The sequence below is a fragment of the Coregonus clupeaformis genome, chromosome 1 (assembly GCF_020615455.1).
Source record: "Coregonus clupeaformis isolate EN_2021a chromosome 1, ASM2061545v1, whole genome shotgun sequence".
Lineage (NCBI taxonomy): Eukaryota > Metazoa > Chordata > Actinopteri > Salmoniformes > Salmonidae > Coregonus > Coregonus clupeaformis.
This window is the reverse complement of record NC_059192.1, coordinates 88,230,155-88,249,680: the sequence shown is the minus strand read 5'-3', so window position 1 is coordinate 88,249,680 and position 19,526 is coordinate 88,230,155. Positions and strand designations below refer to the sequence as shown.

The 19,526-nt window shown below is 43.1% G+C and overlaps 1 protein-coding gene across 2 annotated transcripts in view; it reads left to right on the top strand.

Moving 5' to 3' along the window:
- The window catches only part of LOC121578217 (tyrosine-protein kinase Mer), a 50,935-nt gene extending 34,013 nt beyond the window's left edge, over window positions 1-16,922 (top strand). Inside the window, exons 18-21 of one of the 2 annotated variants that reach the window (XM_041892429.1) lie at window positions 3,030-3,189; window positions 3,677-3,813; window positions 12,062-12,122; window positions 15,264-16,922. In XM_041892429.1, the coding sequence (XP_041748363.1) occupies window positions 3,030-3,189; window positions 3,677-3,813; window positions 12,062-12,122; window positions 15,264-15,824 (919 nt within the window). In that variant the 3' untranslated portion in view covers window positions 15,825-16,922. Of the gene's footprint in view, window positions 1-3,029; window positions 3,190-3,676; window positions 3,814-7,377; window positions 7,419-12,061; window positions 12,123-15,263 lie in introns of those variants that run through there. The other variant, XM_041892435.1, reaches the window with a different exon arrangement.
- Window positions 16,923-19,526: the final 2,604 nt, after the last annotated feature.

Here is a 19,526-nt window from a genome sequence, read left to right as displayed (position 1 = left end):
AATAACAAATATGGAATCATGTAGTAACCATAAAAGTGTTATTTGAGATTCTTCAAATAGCCACCCTTTGCCTTGATAACAGCTTTGCACACTCTTGGCATTCTCTCAACCAGCTTCACCTGGAATGCTTTTCCAACAGTCTTGAAGGAGTTCCCACATATGCTGAGCACTTGTTGGCTGCTTTTCCTTCACTCTGCCGTCCGACTCATCCCAAACCATCTCAATTGGGTTGAGGTCGGGGGATTGTGGAGGCCAGGTCATCTGATGCAGCACTCCATCACTCTCCTTCTTGGTCAAATAGCCCTTACACAGCCTGGAGGTGTGTTGGGTCATTGTCCTGTTGAAAAACAAATGATAGTCTCACTGCTGTGGTAGCCATGCTGGTTAAGTGTGCCTCGAATTCTAAATATATCACAGACAGTGTCACCAGCAAAGCACCCCCACACCATAACACCTCCTCCTCCATGCTTTACGGTGGGAACTACACATCCGTTCACCCACACCGCGTCTCACAAAGACACAGCGGTTTGAACCAAAAATCTCAAATTTGGACTCCAGACCAAAGGACACATTTCCACCGGTCTAATGTCCATTGCTCGTGTTTCTTGGCCCAAGCAGGTCTCGTCTTCTTATTGGTGTCCTTTAGTAGTGGCTTCTTTGCAGCAATTCGACCATGAAGGCCTGATTCACACAGTCCCCTCTGAACAGTTGATGTTGAGATTTGTCTGTTACTTGAACTCTGTGAAGCATTTATTTGGGCTGCAATTTCTGAGGCTGGTAACTCTAATTAACTAATCCTCTGCAGCAGAGGAAACTCTGGGTCACCAGAACAGCTTCATTGCACCTTGGCATAGATTCTACAAGTGTCTGGAACTCTATTGGAGGGATGTGACACCATTCTTCCATGAGAAATTCCATAATTTGGTGTCTTGTTGATGGTGGTAGAAAACGCTGTCTCAGGCGACACTATAGAAGCTCCCATAAGTGTTCAATTGGGTTGAGATCTGGTGACTGAGACGGCCATAGCATATGGTTTCCATAATTTTCATGCTGATCAAACCATTTAGTGACCGCTCGTGCCCTGTGGATGGGGGGCATTGTCTTCCTATGGGGTGATAGCCATGGTAGCCAAAATAATGGCGTGCTCAGCATTTCTATACATGACCAGTGGCGACCCGTCATTCAGGGCAGGTGGGGCAGAGCCACCTCTTTACCTCTTTTTGAGCCTGTTTTGCATGTTATTTTGGCATAGATATTTGTCATATCAGTTCGTAAACAATGTACAAATATATATATAATTGAGGTAATAAAGCCGCATACTAACGTGGTCTCTTTTTTGCTTTCTTGAGTAAGGCAGCTCCAAAATTCAGGCATTTCAGCCTAGCTCAGTGCTTTCTGTGGTGGTGGGGCAGCCAGCGGAAAATACGGAGCGTAGGAGTTGGTAATGTTCTCTAGTTGCGCCGTGATTGGCTCAGTGTTCTGTCACTCATGGGAACACTACGTCACCGCAAAATCTACAGGGAGAGCTCGAAAATTCAAGCCCCTTGGGTGCTGCCATAGAGTTACATTAAAGTGCCCATCCAAGAAGGCTCAAGGTCATTGGCCACAAATAAAATGATGTCAAATCACATTATATCTACAGTAGCTTTGATTGGACTGATCAAATCTTAGCTAGCAAGCTAGCAGTCATCATCATGAATCAAGTCGACAATCTACTGGCAAATCCTTTTCAATCCTTGTCATATGAAGAGAAATTATAGATAAAACGTATTGGTGCTCATCGGCCATTGGACATGAACATTTACACAATAAGTTGGAAATCGCAAATTCAACAATGAGTGGTTTGTAAGGAATCAGTGGCTAACTGCAAGCATTGCAAAGTAATCACTAGCCTGCTATTCAGTGGATGGAAGTGTGGTCTAAGTCTGGGTTAAAGGTCTCTTTTCCAAGCTTAAAAGGATAAACATTCAACATTGGCCATGCTGTCAATCCAGCATAACTTCTTCCGCTTTCAAAACAACTGGAAACTCGGAACTGGGAAATCTCAGACTTTAGTGAGTTGAAAACAACTGGGAACTCTGAAAAAAAACTAGCTCCGACTGGGAAAATACGTTTTGAACGGTCATCCAACTCGGAATTCCAAGTCGGGAACTCGGGCCTCTTTCTAGAGCTCCGACCTGAAGTTCACTAACGTCATGATTCAACCTTGTCTTTTTTCTGAGTTCCCAGTTGTCTTGAAAGCACCATAAATCCACTGTTACTGTCCACCACATTACCAAACTCACTGTTACTGTCCACCACATTACCATACTCACTGTTACTGTCCACCACATTACCAAACTCACTGTTACTGTCCACCACATTACCATACTCACTGTTACTGTCCACCACATTACCAAACTCACTGTTACTGTCCACCACATTACCAAACTCACTGTTACTGTCCACCACATTACCATACTCACTGTTACTGTCCACCACATTACCATACTCACTGTTACTGTCCACCATATTACCATATTACCAAACTCACTGTTACTGTCCACCACATTACCATACTCACTGTTACTGTCCACCATATTACCATATTACCAAACTCACTGTTACTGTCCACCATATTACCATACTCACTGTTACTGTCCACCATATTACCATACTCACTGTTACTGTCCACCACATTACCATACTCACTGTTACTGTCCACCACATTACCATACTCACTGTTACTGTCCACCACATTACCATACTCACTGTTACTGTCCACCATATTACCATATTACCATACTCACTGTTACTGTCCATCATATTACCATATTACCATACTCACTGTTACTGTCCATCATATTACCATATTACCATACTCACTGTTACTGTCCACCATATTACCATATTACCAAAGTGTCATTGTTATTTGAACACATTGCTCTAGACATTTTAAATAAATACCAAATGCTGATCTTGACTAGTCAACTTTGATCTGTTTGTAGTAAGTTGAATTGATTGATTGGTTGGTTGATGTGGTCCTACAGGCTGCGCGATGACATGACGGTGTGCGTGGCAGACTTTGGCTTGTCTAAGAAGATCTACAGTGGTGATTACTACAGGCAGGGCAGGATAGCCAAGATGCCTGTGAAATGGATCGCAGTGGAGAGCCTGGCTGACCGAGTCTTCACTGTAAAGAGTGATGTGGTAATGAGGTGTCCCCCCCCCCCCCACAGTGATGTGGTAAGGAAGGACTGAGAGAGCCTCCATCCGCTAGTTGTATTCCTTTACTGATGGTGGGAATACATGAGAATATGTCTGAGAAAGGAAAAATACTGTTATTCCACTAACACTAGTTCACTTCTGAAAAATGAATCAGCCAGCCCGTGAAGTTCAGCCCACAGCCACAGCTCTTAGAGTTGGAAAAGTCCTTGGGTAGCTTAACAGAGTTCTCAACATAATAAACTGCAAATGTGATACATGAAATTACACATTAAACACATTAACAGTTCTCAGCTCACATTATATAGATGCATGTACATTATATTTTAGTGGTAGTTAGCATAACCTAGGAACCCAAAACCAAATATTGCATGTGTGAAGGCCAGCTACTCGATTTTAGTGTGTGGTGTGTGTGTGGTGTGGTGTGTGTGTGTGTGTGTGTGTGTGAATATAATTGTGTGTCTTCTTGCAGTGGGCGTTTGGTGTGGCCATGTGGGAGATAGCGACGCGGGGCATGACGCCATACCCTGGCATCCAGAACAATGAGATTTATGACTACCTACTGGAGGGCCACAGGCTGAAGCAGCCAACTGACTGCCTAGATGAACTGTGAGTGTTTATCTTCTGTCTACATGGTTTGGGCTTTAGTGGATAGGAACATGTTGCCTGGTCCCGGATCTGTTTGTGCTGTGTTGCCAACTCCTAAGGTCATTGTCAATTAATATTGACTATACAGCACAAACAGATCTGGGACCAGGCTAAGGAACATTATGATACAGCCAGGACAATATAGACCAACTGAAGAAGAAGTCATGTCAGCAACTCTAACGCTCCCCAGTGGTTTATTAACACACAAAACAGACATCATTTGAATGATGATTTACATTTTAGCGGAAATCTAATAGCATAATGCAAAAATCCCCTGTCAGTTGGATGCGTCTCAATCCACCGCATCCGCCTGTGTAACACTTCCGCATCTGAGATGAAAGGTGAAGGAGCTAGAGCGGTGTTTGTCAGACCATGAGACATCCCGAAAATCGGTCTTCTAACAAAATCTTCAGTAGCGTCCGAACGGTTTGGCCGTTTTGCTCTGCGACCCCCACAAGCTTCTTGGGGCTCGTCTGAATTTGGTACAGCCGATCTGCCAACTTCTGTCGGTAGCGTCTGAACAGTTTGTGCTACACACTAATATGAGCCCTCTGTGTAAAGGTGAGACTCTCACAAACACGTACATGTTTTCCTCTAGGACGCCCACAGGTCTCATAAGACTCGTCTGAAGGTCCCCCGGTACCAGTTGAAAAAATGAATGGAAGTATGGAGACTGTTTAGTGCCAAAAATAAGGGGTTCCTTCCTTTTGATTTGTTGGGGGGACTATCTGTTGTTCCATGCGTTTGTATGGGCTAATAGCAATAAGGCCCCAAAATGTTTTTCATCAAATATATACAGTGGGGGAAAAAAGTATTTAGTCAGCCACCAATTGTGCAAGTTCTCCCACTTAAAAAGATGAGAGAGGCCTGTAATTTTCATCATAGGTACACGTCAACTATGACAGACAAATTGAGAAAACAAATTCCAGAAAATCACATTGTAGGATTTTTAATGAATTTATTTGCAAATTATGGTGGAAAATAAGTATTTGGTCACCTACAAACAAGCAAGATTTCTGGCTCTCACAGACCTGTAACTTCTTCTTTAAGAGGCTCCTCTGTCCTCCACTCGTTACCTGTATTAATGGCACCTGTTTGAACTTGTTATCAGTATAAAAGACACCTGTCCACAACCTCAAACAGTCACACTCCAAACTCCACTATGGCCAAGACCAAAGAGCTGTCAAAGGACATCAGAAACAAAATTGTAGACCTGCACCAGGCTGGGAAGACTGAATCTGCAATAGGTAAGCAGCTTGGTTTGAAGAAATCAACTGTGGGAGCAAGTATTAGGAAATGGAAGACATACAAGACCACTGATAATCTCCCTCGATCTGGGGCTCCACGCAAGATCTCACCCCGTGGGGTCAAAATGATCACAAGAATGGTGAGCAAAAATCCCAGAACCACACAGGGGGACTTAGTGAATGACCTGCAGAGAGCTGGGACCAAAGTAACAAAGCCTACCATCAGTAACACACTACGCCGCCAGGGACTCAAATCCTGCAGTGCCAGACGTGTCCCCCTGCTTAAGCCAGTACATGTCCAGGCCCGTCTGAAGTTTGCTAGATTGCATTTGGATGATCCAGAAGAGGATTGGGAGAATGTCATATGGTCAGATGAAACCAAAATAGAACTTTTTGGTAAAAACTCAACTCGTCGTGTTTGGAGGACAAAGAATGCTGAGTTGCATCCAAAGAACACCATACCTACTATGAAGCATGGGGGTGGAAACATCATGCTTTGGGGCTGTTTTTCTGCAAAGGGACCAGGACGACTGATCCGTGTAAAGGAAAGAATGAATGGGGCCATGTATCGTGAGATTTTGAGTGAAAACCTCCTTCCATCAGCAAGGGCATTGAAGATGAAACGTGGCTGGGTCTTTCAGCATGACAATGATCCCAAACACACCGCCCGGGCAACGAAGGAGTGGCTTCGTAAGAAGCATTTCAAGGTCCTGGAGTGGCCTAGCCAGTCTCCAGATCTCAACCCCATAGAAAATCTTTGGAGGGAGTTGAAAGTCCGTGTTGCCCAGCGACAGCCCCAAAACATCACTGCTCTAGAGGAGATCTGCATGGAGGAATGGGCCAAAATACCATCAACAGTGTGTGAAAACCTTGTGAAGACTTACAGAAAACGTTTGACCTGTGTCATTGCCAACAAAGGGTATATAACAAAGTATTGAGAAACTTTTGTTATTGACCAAATACTTATTTTCCACCATAATTTGCAAATAAAATCATTAAAAATCCTACAATGTGATTTTCTGGATTTTTTTTCTCATTTTGTCTGTCATAGTTGACGTGTACCTATGATGAAAATTACAGGCCTCTCTCATCTTTTTAAGTGGGAGAACTTGCACAATTGGTGGCTGACTAAATAATTTTTCCCCCCACTGTACACTACCAGTCAAAAGTTTGGACACACCTACTCATTCAAGGGTTTTTCTTTATTTTTTACTATTTTTCACTTTGTAGAATAATAGTGAAGACATCACAACTATGAAATAACACATATGGAATGTAGTAACCAAAAAAGTATTAAACAAATCAAAATGTATGTTATATTTGAGATTCTTCAAATAGCCACCTTTTGCCTTGACGACAGCTTTGCACACTCTTGGCATTCTCTCAACCAGCTTCATGAGGTAGTCACCTGGAATGCATTTCAATTAACAGGTGTGCCTTCTTAAAAGTTCATTTGTGGAATTTATTTCCTTCTTAATGCGTTTGAGCCAATCAGTTGTGTTGTGACAAGGTAGGAGGGGTATACAGAAGATAGCCCTATTTGGTAAAAGACCAAGTCCATATTATGGTAAGAACAGCTCAAATAAGCAAAAGAAAAACGACTGTTCATCATTACTTTAAGACATGAAGGTCAGTCAATACGGAACATTTCAAGAACTTTGAAAGTTTCTTCAAGTGCAGTCACAAAAACCATCAAGCGCTATGATGAAACTGGCTCTCATGAGGACCACCACAGGAATGGAAGACCCAGAGTTACCTCTACTGCAGAGGATAAGTTCATTAGAGTTACCAGCCTCAGAAATTGCAGCCCAAATAAATTCTTCACAGAGTTCAAGTCACAGACACATCTCAACATCAACTGTTCAGAGGAGACTGTGTGAATCAGGCCTTCATGGTCGAATTGCTGCAAATAAGCCACTGCTAAAGGACACCAATAAGAAGAAGAGACTTGCTTGGGCCAAGAAACATGAGCAATGGACATTAGACAGGTGGAAATTTGTCCTTTGGTCTGGAGTCCAAATTGGAGGTTTTTGGTTCCAACCGCTGTGTCTTTGTGAAACACAGTGTGGGTGAACGGATGATCTCCGCATGTGTAGTTCCCACCGTTAAGTATGGAGGAGGAGGTGTTATGGTGTGGGGGTGCTTTGCTGGTGACACTGTCTGTGATTTATTTAGAATTCAAGGCACACTTAATCAGCATGGCTACCACAGCATTCTGCAGCGATATGCCATCCCATCTGGTTTGGGCTTAGTGGGACTATCATTTGTTTTTCAACAGGACAATGACCCAACACACCTCCAGGCTGTGATGGAATGCTGCATCAGATGACCTGGCCTCCACAATCCCCCAACCTCAACCAAATTGAGATGGTTAGGAATGAGTCGGACCGCAGAGTGAAGGAAAAGCAGCCAACAAGTGTTCAGCATATGTGGGAACTCCGTCAAGACTGTTGGAAAAGCATTCCAGGTGAAGTTGGTTGAGAGAATGCCAAGAGTGTGCAAAGCTGTCATCAAGGCAAAGGGTGGCTATTTGAAGAACCTCACATAAAATATATTTTGATTTGTTTAACACTTGTTTTTGGTTACTACATGATTCCATATGTGTTATTTCATAGTTTTGATGTCTTCACTATTATTCTACAATGTAGAAAATAATAAAAATAAAGAAAAACCCTTGAATGAGTAGGTGTGTCCAAACTTTTGACTGGTACTGTATATATATTTTTTAACTGAACTACACTCTACTGTACTCTACTGTACTGTACTGTCCACACTTGTGAATCCAACTGTGGTTTGTGGTCAGCGTTCAACACCATGGTGTCCTCCAAGGTCCTCACTAAGCTCAGGACACTGGGACTGAACAACTCCCTCTGCAACTGGATCCTGGACTTCCTGACGGGCCGCCCCCAGGTGGTGATGGTAGGCAACAAGACATCTGCCACGCTGACCCTCAACACGTGAGGCATGCTTAGTCCCCTCCTGTACTCCCTGTTCACCCACGACTGCGCGGCAGCGCACAACTCCAATGCCATCATTAGGTTTGCTGACGACACGATGGTGGTAGGCCTGATCACCGACGACAATGAGACAGCCTATAGGGAGGAGGTCAGAGACCTGGCAGTGTGGTTCCAGGACAACAACCTCTCCCTCAACGTCAGCAAGACAAAGGAGCTGATCGTGGACGGGGCTGTAGTGGAACAGGTCGAGAGCTTCAAGTTCCTCGGTGTCCAAATCACAAAGTAATTAACATAATCCACACACACCAACACAGTCGTGAAGAAGGCATGACAACGCCTCTTCCCCCTGAAGAGGCTGAAAAGATTTGGCATGGGCCCTCAGATCCTCAAAACGTTCTATAGCTGCACCATTGAGAGCATCTTGACTGGCTGCATCACCGATTGGTATGGCAACTGCTCGGCCTCCGACCGCAACGCGCTACAGAGGGTAGTCCGTACAGCCCAGTACATCACTGGGGTCAAGCTCTCTGCCATCCAGGACCTCTATATCAGGTGGTGTCAGAGGAAGGTCCTACAAATGTCAAAGACTCCAGCCACCCAAGTCATAAGCTGTTCTCTATGCTACCGCACGGCAAGCAGTACCAATGCACCAACTACCCCCAAGCCTTAAGACTGCTAAATAGTTAACCAAATAGCTACCTGGACTCGTCACATACGCTTTGCTACTGTTTATTATCTATCCTGTTGCCTAGTCACTTTACCCCTACCTATATGTACATGTTTACGTCAACTATCTCGTACCCCTGCACATCGACTCAGTACTGGTACCCCATGTATACAGCCATCGTTACTCATTGTGTATTTATTCCTTGTGTTATTATTTTTCTATGATTTATATTTTTCTCTCTGCACTGATGGGAAGGGCCCGTAAGTAAGCATTTCACTGTTAGTCTATACCTGTTGTTAGCGAAGCATGTGACAAAATGTGATTTGATTTGACTACTATAATTTCTCCCATTGTAGCCAATTCAATTGCAGAAATTACGTTACCGATTATTCTTATTTGGGGGGGGGGGTTCCGTTACTGATTTGGTAACGGAATTTTGAGTTTGCATCACTTAATAATTCATAAACATTGAAATCAGTAAAAACACTACAACTAATTGATAGGTCTACCTTTACTTGTTACTTCTGTGAACTTTCATTATCCTCCCTCCTCATGAGGGAAAGAAATTAGAAAATATCTTAAAGATACAGTATGTGGGTTTTTGGTAATGGAATCTCAAGACCCAAGGCAAGTTTCGAACTTACAGAAGGCAAATCATTTATCCAAAACTAAATATAAGTGTTGATATTAGTTGGCAGGGTCTTTACTTTACCCCCACTGGTGGTATATAAGCGTGGTCGCAATATTAGGCATAGCTTAGTGAGATCTGACTTGCCCCCTGAGCCCACACAGACACTCTTGACACACATTCCAAATGGGAACTACAAATGTGGCTCATGTGCACAGTGCAATAGCACTACGAAAACCTCCTTCTTCAGGCACCCACATACAGGTCAAAAAATCCCTGTTACGGGTATCATCTCATGTGAGACAAAGGGAGTGATCTATCTCATCACCTATACATGTGGGAAAGCCTATGTAGGACAAACGAAAATACAGTTAAAACAACGCATATCTGAACACCACAGCTCAATCAGGTGTAAGAACACTGACTATCCAGTAGCAGCTCACTTTGTTGAAGCTAACCATCCCATCTCCTCCCTCAAATACACAGGCATTGAGCATGTTGCTCTACCAAGGAGAGGAAGTAACATGGAGATCCTACTACTACAGAGGGAGGCCTACTGGATATCCTATCTAAAAACACTGACCCCTAGTGGTCTGAATATTGACCCCTAGTGGTCTGAATATTGACTTTGATCTCAGGCCCTTCTTATGAACAATTATATTTTTGGTGAACAGGTCTTGAGAAGTAATGCCGAAACGTTGGTGGTTTTTTACCCAATCATTACTGGGAGTTTATACATAGTATGCGACTCTCTTTATTTGTTTTTAAGGGTCTTTACTTATTGTGTTTTGATGTATTTCGAAAAACCTTTTAAGACTTTTTCTGGTAAATGTTTTCTAAGACTCCTTTTCCATCTGTTTGACCAGAAATAAAGCCTTTGCTTTTTGCTTATTCCTAATTTTTAGGATGGAAAATGGTTGAACAATGTATATACAGTTGAAGTCGGAAGTTTACATACACGTTAGCCAAATACATTTAAACTCAGTTTTTCACAATTCCTGACATTTAATCCTAGTAAATATTCCCTTTCTTAGGTCAGTTAGGATCACCACTTTATTTTAAGAATGTGAAATGTCAGAATAATAGTAGAGTGATTTATTTCAGCTTTTATTTATTTCATCACATTCCCAGTGGGTCAGAAGTTTACATACACTCAATTTGTATTTGGTAGCATTGCCTTTAAATTGTTTAACTTGGGTCAAACGTTTCGGGTAGCCTTCCACAAGCTTCCCACAATACAGTAAGTTGGGAGAATTTTGGCCCATTCCTCCTGACAGAGCTGGTGTAACTGAGTCAGGCTTGAAGGCCTCCTTGCTCGCACACGCTTTTTCAGTTCTGCCCACACATTTTCTATAGGATTGAGGTCAGGGCTTTGTGATGGCCACTCCAATACCTTGACTTTGTTGTCCTTAAGCCATTTTGCCACAACTTTGGAAGTATGCTTGAGGTCATCGTACATTTGGAAGACCCATTTGCGACCAAGCTTTAACTTCCTGACTGATGTCTTGAGATGTTGCTTCAATATATCCACATAATTTTCCTTCCTCATGATGCCATCTATTTTGTGAAGTGCACCAGTCCCTCCTGCAGCAAAGCACCCCCACAGCATGATGCTGCCACCCCCGTGCTTCACGGTTGGGATGGTGTTTTTCGGCTTACAAGTACCCCATTTTTCCTCCAAACATAACGATGGTCATTATGGCCAAACAGTTCTAATTTTGTTTCATCAGACCAGAGGACATTTATTCAAAAAGTACGATCTTTGTCCCCATGTGCAGTTGCAAACCGTAGTCTGGCTTTTTTATGGCGGTTTTGGAGCAGTGGCTTCTTCCTTGCTGAGCGGCCTTTCAGGTTATGTCGATATAGGACTTGTTTTACTGTGGATATAGATACTTTTGTACCCGTTTCCTCCAGCATCTTTAGAAGGTCCTTTGCTGTTGTTCTGGGATTGATTTGCAGTTTTCGCACCAAAGTATGTTGATCCCTAGGAGACAGAACGCATCTCCTTCCTGAGCGGTATAACGGCTGCGTGGTCCCATGGTGTTTATACTTGCATACTATTGTTTGTACAGATGAACGTGGTACCTTCAGGCGTTTGGAAATTGCTCCCAAGGATGAATCAGACTTTTTTTTCTGAGTTCTTGGCTGATTTCTTTTGATTTTCCCATGATGTCAAGCAAAGAGGCACTGAGTTTGAAGGTAGGCCTTGAACTACATCCACAGGTACACCTCCAATTGACTCAGATTATGTCAATTAGCCTATCAGAAGCTTCTAAAGCCATGACATCATTTTCTGTAATTTTCCAAGCTGTTTAAAGGCACAGTCAACTTAGTGTATATAAACTTCTGACCCACTGGAATTGTGATACAGTGAATTATAAGTGAAATAATCTGTCTGTAAACAATTGTTGGAAAAATTACTTGTGTCATGCACAAAGTAGATGTCCTAACCGACTTGCCAAAACTATAGTTTGTTAACAAGAAATTTGTGGAGTGGTTGAAAAACAAGTTTTAATGACTCCAACCTAAATGTATGTAAACTTTCGACTTCAACTCTATGCCTTAATTTCAACAACAAAAATATAGACTCTTAGCTTTCACTTGACACCCAATTTGATATGATCCTATGAACTTCACATGTTGGTGCTCATGGGTCCTTTTATATGGAAATGACATTATTCCTTCTCCTGTCCCCCTGTCTGTCCACCAGGTATGAGATCATGTACAGCTGTTGGCGTGCTGACCCCCTGGACCGCCCCGTCTTCACTCAGGTGAGAGAAATGCTGGGGAAGCTGCTCTAGACAAAGGTTGTGTCCCAAATAGCACCCTAGTACCCATGGGGCTCTGGTGAAAAGTAGTGCACTATACAGTGGGGAAAAAAAGTATTTAGTCAGCCACCAATTGTGCAAGTTCTCCCACTTAAAAAGATGAGAGAGGCCTGTAATTTTCATCATAGGTGCACGTCAACTATGACAGACAAATTGAGGAAAAAAAATCCAGAAAATCCCATTGTAGGATTTTTAATGAATTTATTTGCAAATTATGGTGGAAAATAAGTATTTGGTCACCTACAAACAAGCAAGATTTCTGGCTCTCACAGACCTGTAACTTTTTCTTTCAGAGGCTCCTCTGTCCTCCACTCGTTACCTGTATTAATGGCACCTGTTTGAACTTGTTATCAGTATAAAATACACCTGTCCACAACCTCAAACAGTCACACTCCAAACTTCACAATGGCCAAGACCAAAGAGCTGTCAAAGGACACCAAAAACAAAATTGTAGACCTGCACCAGGCTGGGAAGACTGAATCTGCAATAGGTAAGCAGCTTGGTTTGAAGAAATCAACTGTGGGAGCAATTATTAGGAAATGGAAGACATACAAGACCACTGATAATCTCCCTCGATCTGGGGCTCCACGCAAGATCTCACCCCGTGGGGTCAAAATGATCACAAGAACGGTGAGCAAAAATCCCAGAACCACACGGGGGGACCTAGTGAATGACCTGCAGAGAGCTGGGACCAAAGTAACAAAGCCTACCATCAGTAACACACTACGCCGCCAGGGACTCAAATCCTGCAGTGAGAGACGTGTCCCCCTGCTTAAGCCAGTACATGTCCAGGCCCGTCTGAAGTGCATTTGGATGATCCAGAAGAGGATTGGGAGAATGTCATATGGTCAGATGAAACCAAAATATAACTTTTTGGTAAAAACTCAACACGTCATGTTTGGAGGACAAAGAATGCTGAGTTGCATCCAAAGAACACCATACCTACTGTGAAGCATGGGGTTGGAAACATCATGCTTTGGGGCTGTTTTTCTGCAAAGGGACCAGGACGACTGATCCGTGTAAAGGAAAGAATGAATGGGGCCATGTATCGTGAGATTTTGAGTGAAACCCTCCTTCCATCAGCAAGGGCATTGAAGATGAAACGTGGCTGGGTCTTTCAGCATGACAATGATCCCAAACACACCGCCCGGGCAACGAAGGAGTGGCTTCGTAAGAAGCATTTCAAGGTCCTGGAGTGGCCTAGCCAGTCTCCAGATCTCAACCCCATAGAAAATCTTTGGAGGGGAGTTGAAAGTCTGTGTTGCCCAGCGACAGCCCCAAAACATCACTGCTCTAGAGGAGATCTGCATGGAGGAATGGGCCAAAATACCAGCAACAGTGTGTGAAAACCTTGTGAAGACTTACAGAAAACGTTTGACCTGTGTCATTGCCAACAAAGGGTATATAACAAAGTATTGAGAAACTTTTGTTATTGACCAAATACTTATTTTCCACCATCATATGCCAATAAATTCATTAAAAATCCTTCAATGTGATTTTCTGGATTTTTTTTTCTCATTTTGTCTGTCATAGTTGACGTGTACCTATGATGAAAATTACAGGCCTCTCTCATCTTTTTAAGTGGGAGAACTTGCACAATTGGTGGCTGACTAAATACTTTTTTTCCCCACTGTATATGGAATAGGGTGCCATTTGGGTTGCAAGCCATAGACAGACACCATGGTCAAAAGTAGTGCACTACACTTAGAAAAAAAAGATACAAAAAAAGATGTTTTATTGTCACATACACCGGATAGGTGTGGTGAAATTTTGTTTTACAGCAGGGGTGTCAAACTCATTCCATGGAGGGCCTAGTGTCTGCAGGTTTTCCCTTTCAATTAAGACCTAGACAACCAATTAATCAATCAAGTACAAGGGTGGAGCTAAAACCTGCAGACACTCGGCCCTCCTTGGAATGAGTTTGACAGGGTCAACCATGGTAGTCGGCACAGGGTTAAGGGCCTTGCTCAAGGACATATCGGCAGATTTTTTTACCTTGTCGGCTCGGGTATTCGAACCAGTGACCTTTCGGTTACTGGCTCTACGCTAGGCTACCCTAGAACATAAAAGGGTTTTCGGCTGTCCTCATAGAAGAACACTTATTGGTTCCAGGTAGAACCCTTTCCACAGAGGGTTGTACATGGAACCCAAAAATGTTCTACCTGGAACCAATAAGGGTTCTCCTATAAATTAGTCATTTAGCAGACGCTCCTATCCAGAACGACTTACAGTTAGTGAGTGCATACATTTTTCATACTGGCCCCCCGTGGGAATCGAACCCACAATCCTGGCGTTGCAAGCGCCACGCTCTACCAACTGAGCTACAGGAGGCCTATGGGGACAGCCGAAGAACCCTTTTGGAACCCTTTTTTATCTACATTTACATTTACGTCATTTAGCAGACGCTCTTATCCAGAGCGACTTACAAATTGGTGCATTCACCCTATAGCCAGTGGGATAACCACTTAACATTTTTTTTTTTTTTTTTTCGGGGTGGGGGGGGTAGAAGGATTACTTTATCCTATCCCAGGTATTCCTTAAAGAGGTGGGGTTTCAAATGTCTTTCCCCGGGAGGAAGAGCAGCTCCGTCTTGCCAAGGTTCAGCTTGAGGTGGTGATCCGTCATCCATACTGATATGTCTGCCAGACATGCAGAGATGCGATTCGCCACCTGGTTATCAGAAGGGGGAAAGGAGAAGATTAGTTGTGTATCGTCAGCGTAGCAATGATAGGAGAGGCCATGTGAGGATATGACAGAGCCAAGTGACTTCGTGTATAGCGAGAATAGGAGAGGGCCTAGAACTGAGCCCTGGGGGACACCAGTGGTGAGAGCACGTGGTGCGGAGACAGCTTCTCGCCACGCCACTTGGTAGGAGCGACCGGTCAGGTAGGACGCAATCCAAGAGTGAGCCGCGCCGGAGATGCCCAGCTCGGAGAGGGTGGAGAAGAGGATCTGATGGTTCACAGTATCAAAGGCAGCAGACAGGTCTAGAAGGACAAGAGCAGAGGAGAGAGAGTTTGTGTGTATATAACGAATAGGGTGCAATTTGACTGCGTAAATATGAATCTTCCCGTTTTCCCTTAGGTAAGAGAACTGTTGGAGAAGCTGACAGAGAAACTTCCAGAGGCTTCTACCAGCAAAGAGGACATCATCTACATTAACACCAGTTTCCCTGAGGAGGAGCATGGGGCTTGTGCAAACCCCCACCAGGATTTGCCGCTTTTGAGCTCCTCCCCTTCCTGCAATCATAGCAACCAATTCAGCCCCTCCCCTTCCTGTTGCCACCAGTTTAGCTCCTCCCCTTCCTGCAGCCAGAAGAGACCGGATCTCACCCTTTCCAGTTCCTTCTCCTCCTGCAGTCAAAATCAGAGACCAACTAACAGAGATCTGGTGACAGCGGACATCCACGAGTGTAAGGAAGATGATCGTGACGTTGTTGTCATCTCTAATGCCAATCGGAGTGGGGACCCTGCTGTCGCCATGACCACGGCAACAACAGCAGCAGCAGCAGCAGCTGTGGACAGTGACACTCCCTTGTTCTCGAGGGAGGGCTTGTGTGGGGCTATGGGTGGAGCTACTCGTGACTCAGTGGGTGATGTCACTGGAATGGAGCAGCACGCGAGTGACACCACGCTGTTACTCTGAAGAGCGTGGAATATTGGGACTACAAATCCAGGGATTTTAAACCAGAAAGATAAAATAAAAGCTCTCTCTCAGGCATCATGTCTGATGATAATACATATCCTTCTTGTCTGCACTCTGGTCTGTTGAGGACATTATAGGTATGGTAATGACCCTGCCGTTGATGAGCACGATTACCGCTCACCCAAGGGAGCTAGCTTTCTTGGAGCAGCGGTAACGTGTCTGGCTCTGGACACTATGGTACTGGGTTTGAATCACGCCTCGGAATATCTTGCTACTCCCTCATTTTGTTACAGTATGAAGAGATGTTACTGTGGATCATGAGCACATAGGCCTTCTGCTTGGTGCAGCATGTGCAGTCTGGAGTTGCTACACTTCCTGTTTCAACAAGGATCTGCCCTGTTTCCGTAGAAATATAATCCCTATTTCTATGATTCTGTCTTGTGGCATGATTAAAACAGTATTATAGGCTTGTCTATTCCCCAATGCTTTGCATTGAAATAATTCTGACCAGTTTTCCAGTGGATATTTATACCTAAAATGGTTATTAATGCAAGAGATGTACATAAGAGATGCTACATTTGCACATCTCTCTTATAGTATACAGTATTTCCAATGAAATAAGCAATGCTCAAGAATGAAGTCAGATATTGAAAGCTGTGAACAAGGCATAAATATGGCTAACCACTGTTATAAGTCATTAGTACTACACTCCCATTACAATCAAGAGGCCAACTAAACGTTTGCATTCAAACTGTATGTAAAATGCCTTTTATATATTGAAGTATTTTTTAAGTGGCATTGTGTATATGAACTTTACCTACTAAGTGTATATATAGTATTGTGTACATATGATGTTTTATAGTCTGAAAAAAATAAACAGTTTTGGGTCTCCGAGGACCCTGTACAGCCTTGAGGCACTCCACCAAGGTTAGGCAGTGGACCCGTGAATGTGCACAAGATCTAATAGTTTAAATTAAAGATTTTAATGCAAGTACAACTTTTGTTAAATATAGTCAATGTTGATATTGACTTGTTAGTGATTTGCATGATTTTGTCATGATGTCATAAACGATTGATTAAAAATAGCACATTTTTGTATTTGCAATCTGACCCTGAAAATAAATCCATCCTGGAATGAATAAAATACACACACAACATGATGATGACCAGAGAAAGGGAAATAAATAACAGATTTCAAGTTGCTATCGTTTTTATAAAGTATATTGTCACTGGCACTGCGTTACATGGTGTATCCTCCTGAGACCCCGCCCATTGATTTATGTCCACTGTTGTGAACATTTGAGTTTCATCCCTCTTCTTGGAATATTTTGTGCAAGTCTCTTAATTCCTGATGTACTGTACAGAGGACATCCTGGGCTTTTCAGTGATATGTCATTTGATTGGCTGGGAGGCCGGGAACCGCCTCTATCTTTCCTTTCAAAATGGACAGGCATAGGAACAAGCACATTTTATGGAAAGATGAGAGGTAAGTCAAATATTGTTTGTCTATGGTTTTGTTACTATGATAATCATATATTTTCTTGTTCATGAAGGTGTTAGGAATCATATATTTAGTTCTGATAGCAACTAAATTATGTATCTTTTGAAAGATTTGCCATTTTATGAATGTCAATTATAGTGGACATCAGGACTATCTTCATGTAAATAATGACTCCACATTGTCGTAGGAAACAGAACTGAAGCAGAAAGAATTCTTTACCGAATAGTCGAGGGAGATTCAGATTTGGAGTTGTCAGATGATGAGAGAGATGAGGATAAGTTTCAACCAGTGATACAAAACGGTGATGAAGAAGAGGAAGACAATGCAGAAGGCTCAGTTGAAGGGACAGATGCAGACACAGACACAGATACAGACAGGGATGAACAGGAAACTCGTCGCCCTCTGTGGGCCAGGAGTAACATGTATGTTTGATGCAGTTCCACAATTTTAAATTCAGCTGCATTGAGTATTTAAACTGTTATTACTTATCATTTATTATTCTTTTTTCCTTCATATCAGATTTGCACCTGTGTTACCTGGGCTTCCTGTGTGTCAAGATGACCCTACAACACGTGCAGACTGGAGTCCAATTGAATACTTTTCACAGTACATTGACAACAAGGTCTTTGAAGATTTGGCAACATACACAAATCAAAGAGAGCTGCAAATCAAAGGAGTGTGCATGAACACCACGCCACAAGAAATAAAAATCTTCTTGGGCATTTCAGTCCACATGGCCTGCCTTGGCTATCCCAGAATTAAAATGTTTTGGGCCAACAAAACTAAAGTGCCAGTCATAAGTAGCAAAATGACTAGGGATAGATTCTTCAGGATAAGAGATTCCGTCAAGATTGTCAATGACCTGGCTGTAACAGAGGAAACAAAGAAGGCAGATATTCTTTGGAAAGTCAGGCCAATACTCGATCGTGTGCGCCAAGGCTGTCTCAGCCTTGCAAAGCCAGAAAGGGTCTGCATTGATGAGCAAATCATCCCATTCACAGGCCGTTGTCCAGTCAGGCAATATGTTCCCGGCAAGCCAAACCCTACTGGCCTAAAGGTCTTTGTCCTTGCATCCCCAAATGGTCTGATGCTTGATTTTGAAGTCTACCAAGGGAAGAATACCTTTACAGTCCAAAGGTTAGGAGTTGGAGCTGCAGCAGTTCTACGCATGGTTGAATCTGTTCCAACAGGAAGCCACATATTCTTTGACAGGTACTTCACAACCATAGATCTATTGGATGCATTGCTGGCAAAGGGCCTTCCTGCAACTGGAACTATAATGAAGAACCGTGTCCCAAAGCTGTGGCAGCTGCCAGTAGACAAACAGTTGAAAAAAGAGGGGAGAGGAACATCAGTGTCAGTGGCCAGAAAGAGTCCTGAGCTGGCCATCACAAAATGGTTCGACAACAAACCAGTGCTCATGGCATCCACTGTACATGGGAAAGACCCAGAAGACATCTGTACCAGATGGTCCCAGAAAGAAAAGCACCTGGTCCAGGTTAAAAGACCAGCAGTAATTAAGCAGTATAATGATAACATGGGTGGCGTAGATCTTTGTGATCGCATGCTTAGCTTCTATCGTATGTCAAGCAGGACCAAGAAGTGGACATCGCGCGTGATCAGTCACTTCTTTGATGTTGCCATCACCAACTCCTGGATACAATACCAGTCTGACAGCAAAGCTCTGCACAGACCATCCAAGAACACACATCAGTACCTGGACTTCAAACTACTCCTAGCTGAGGAGCTGTTGGAGAGTCCGGAACTGGAAAACAGCTGTGAAGAGAGTGAGGATGAGTATGAGCCACCATCTAAAATGAGGATCCCACAACCAGAGCCATCTGTGCGCAGACTAGGAGCCATGCACATGCCTGAGATGATGGATACCAAGCATGCAGAAAGATGCAGAAATAAGGGCTGCAAGAGCAAGACGTACATGAGATGTACCAAATGCAAGATGTTCCTCTGCATTACCAAAAAAAGAAATTGCTTCCAGGACTTTCACCACTAACAAAGAAAATACTAAGAACAAAATGAAGAGTGAAGGAAAAAGCTAGATTGGATTCAGTTTGACAGAAGGAAAAAATCCAAAATAAATCTGTTACACATTAGTTATATGTTCATTGTTCAAATAACACTGAAAGGATTCAAGGGGACCAATCAAAGGATATGGACATAACAAAGTGTTAAGCTTTAATAGT